At 51.2% G+C, this 3,680-nt stretch overlaps 1 protein-coding gene across 1 annotated transcript; it reads right to left on the reverse strand.

Moving 5' to 3' along the window:
• Positions 1-2,520: 2,520 nt before the first annotated feature.
• LOC146723060 (uncharacterized) lies at positions 2,521-3,264 on the reverse strand. The gene has a single exon (XM_085483220.1). The coding sequence runs from the start codon at positions 3,262-3,264 to the stop codon at positions 2,521-2,523; it is 744 nt and encodes a 247-aa protein (XP_085339346.1).
• Between the last annotated feature and the right edge of the window lie 416 nt (positions 3,265-3,680).

The following is a 3,680-nucleotide window of genomic DNA, read 5'->3' on the forward strand; positions in this document are numbered from 1 at the left end:
ATTCGGCTTCAGTCCCCGAGGCTTTCCTTTCCAGATGCCCTCATCTCGAGATGAGGCCATCCCCCTCTCCTCGGCTGGAGCGGGAGGGAGGCGACCAGCAAACTGGTCATTGCCTCGCCTCCCGCTCCATCCTTCTTCTTTCAACCACCATTCTCTTTCTTGACCTTACATGCGAGCCGCAAAGGCTCTACGTCTGGCCCCTCCTCTTCTTCTCCTGCACGGTTCCGCCCCTGGATTGTTTTCTCTCGTCCTTTCTGCTTCTTCCTTCCTGGTAAGAACTTCCTCGCAAAAGGAGGCTATTGCTCTCCATTTATCCTCTGAGTTCAGCATTGCTTCAATCATAGCCGGCATCGACAGATCTTGACCAATAGCGTCCCTCAGTTCCTTCCTCTGCTCTTCCCAAGCAGGACACCACTCTACTGTGTGTTGTGCAGTGTCTACCCTCTCATCGCAGTGATGACATGCAGTCGTCATCTCCCTCCCCGTTTTGTGGTGCAGGTATTCGCCAAAACACCCATGTTCAGTAATCACCTGCACCACCCTGTATGATAACGCTCCGTGTCGCCGATCAATCCATTCTTCCAGGACTGGCTGGATCGCTTCGACGGTTCTACTACCCGCCCTTGGTCGAGTCAGCTTCTCCTTCCATTCCTGGATTGCTCTTTGTCGAGCCTTCCTCCTCTGTTGTTCCTTAATTCTTGGCGTCATCACTAGTCCTCTGCTTTGAAGGCCTTTTTTCTCTTCGTATAGCGTTCTATACGCTTTTGCCAGAATTGTCCATGGGACCGCTCCCGCCAATGTGCACGCTGCTTCATCAGATATGGTACGGTAACCTCTTATTACCCTGATGGCCAGTCTTCTTTGCAGCTCTTTCAGCAGCTTTTCACTACTGACCATTAGGGCTCCACTCCACACTGGAGCGCCATACAACGCCATTGACCCCACTACACCCATAAATAGGCGGCGGATTTTCTCTCTCGGTCCTCCTATATTTGGAAGCAACCTCCCCATTGCGTTCACCGCTTTCCTTATTCGCGGGGCCAGACGGCAGAAATGCTCCCGCCAATTCCACCTGCTGTCTAATGTAAGACCCAAATATTTCATGTTGGGCCTTACCTCGATCCTGACCCCCTCCACCTCTATATATGGTTGGGGCGGTTTACCTTTCCTTGGACCCGTAAAGTACACGGCCTCTGTCTTGTTGAGCGCCACCCTCAACCCTAGCTTCCTTATTCTATTGACCACTAGGGCCACTCCAATTTTCGCTCTTCTCGCAGCTTCTTCCCAGGACTCTCCCCTGGCAATCACCAGAGTATTGTCCGCATAACATACCAGGTGCATGCCAGTGAGTAACGCCCCTCTCAGCACCCAGTCGTACCCTAGATTCCACAGGAGTGGTCCAAGGACCGACCCCTGTGGAACCCCACGATTAACTTTGTCTCTATACCTCTTTTGATATTTACCCGTGTATACGATGCTTCTATCTTTGAGGTAGTCATGTATGACCTTTTGTAAATATGACGGCACCCGATGATATTTTAGCGCCTCTTTAATACACTCCCAGGGCAGGGAGTTGAACGCGTTAGAGATATCTAAGCTCACCGCGATTACCACCCCGCCCCGAGTTACTTCGTCCTGCGCTATCTGTTGGACCTTGATGATTGCATCCACTGTGGATCTAGCTTCTCGAAAGCCATATTGGCATTCCGCCAGGTCCGGTCCCTCCCCTGCTAAGTGCCTCTTGAGGCGGGAAGCCACTATCCTCTCAAACAGCTTTCCCGCCTCATCGAGAAGGCAGATCGGGCGATATGATGACGGGGCGCCCTCTGGCTTGCCTTCCTTTTTAATGAGGACTAGTCCAGCCTCCTTCCATACATTTGGGAACTTTCCCAACTTGAGACAGTTCGTAAAAAGTCTCGCCATCCTACTGCCTAGCTCCTCAAGCGCAATTGCCCACACCTTCCCGGGTACGCCGTCCGGGCCCGGTGCAGTATTCTTTTCTCTCATTTTCCTCACAGCATCAGTCATTTCTCTTGATGATACCTCCAGGTCTTCATCCCAGTAGTTGTGCGGACTTTCCTGAATGCCATGCAGTTCTCTCCTCCTTACTCTCTCCTCTTTTGGAAAGAGAGTTCCGACTACGTCCTTTAATGCCCGGGGTTGTAATCCTTCTGTTATAGGTAGTCCTCCCGACCTCAGTTTATTCCTGACAATAAGGTATGGACGTCCCCACGGATCTTTATCGAGGTCGTTTAGGAGCTCATCCCAAGCCCCACACTTTGCTTTCCTGATAGCAAGTCGCAAGGCTTTTCTGGCCTGTAAATATTCTTCTAACAACCTGGTTTCAGTCTCGCGTCCAAGTTGTCTGCGTCTACAGTGTGTGTATTGGTGTCTCGCTTTCAGGCATGTCGCTCGAAGCTTAGCTAGATCTTGCGACCACCAATACACCCCTTCCTTCCTTGGGGGAGCCGTGACTCTTGGCATTGCCGCATCACAGACCTCCGTCATTGCTCCGCGAAATCATTCAGCTTCCTGATTGGCATCCCACTCTTCATCATCAGGTTCCTGCTCCCATGCTTTAGCTACCGCCGCTGCTACGACCGCATCCGCATCCATCTTCTTGAGTGCCCATCTGGGGGCAGGTGTGTCCTTTCCCTTTCTTAAATTCCTAGAATTATTTCCTAGTGAGGGATCGGAGATCTCCATTCTTATGTACCGATGATCGGATAGAGTCTCCGATCCCACAACTACTCTCCACCCCTTGATTATCCTGGTTGCTCGTGGAGTGCCTAGCGTTACATCCACTATCGAGCCGCCATTGTGCCTTACACAGGTGTATTCTGTTCCTCTGTTTACTATCAAGAGGTCGTTCTCCTCGCACCATTCTAACAGCATGGCCCCCTTCGCATCTGTGGCAGGAGATCCCCAGTCCACCGCCTTTGCGTTCAAGTCGCCTGCAACTATTATAGGTGCTGGCCATTGCCGGTTGATGGCCCTCCCAAGCTCGTCCAAAAATCCCTCGAATTGGTCTAGGGGTTTATTGGGAGAGAAATACACTCCCGCTACTATTAGTTCACCCCATCGGACCAACACATATCCCTTTCCGCTGTCTAGTGCAGAGAAGGGTATTGCATCTCTTCCTCCTTTCCCTATGATTGCCACTAGGCCGTCCTCATCCCCTATCCAATCATTTCTATTGGGGGGGACGTAGTACGGTTCAGCTACCACCGCCAAGTGAATACCCCACTCCGCTATTGTCTGCATCAGCAGATCTTGTGCTTCGGCGGAGTGGTTTGCATTCGTTTGTAATACCTTACATATATCCTGCTTCATGATGATTGGGTGTTATTTCGGGTTCCTCCTGACCCGTCTCCATGACCTCTTTTTGTGTTGGGGCCGTTTCTTTTGAGGCAGCAGTAGTAGTAGGCTCAGTCGATGATTTGCTGTTCCCCGCACCCCTTACACTTTTAAAGCTTGCATATTTGCAGGCTTTTCCCCCGTATCGGTGGTTCGCCTTCATCCCATTGTCCGCACAGAATGGACATTTAGCTTTAGCGTTGCATTCCGCCGACTTATGGCCCTGCTCTCCGCATTTATAGCATAGCCCACTTCTGTCTTTCTTCTCTTGGCACATTGTCCTTGTGTGGCCCACTCCCATACACCTATAACATTGCATCGGA

Source organism: Nylanderia fulva, unplaced genomic scaffold (genome assembly GCF_048542155.1).
Source record: "Nylanderia fulva isolate GAGA-0341 unplaced genomic scaffold, ASM4854215v1 Scaffold239, whole genome shotgun sequence".
NCBI classification, from domain to species: domain Eukaryota; kingdom Metazoa; phylum Arthropoda; class Insecta; order Hymenoptera; family Formicidae; genus Nylanderia; species Nylanderia fulva.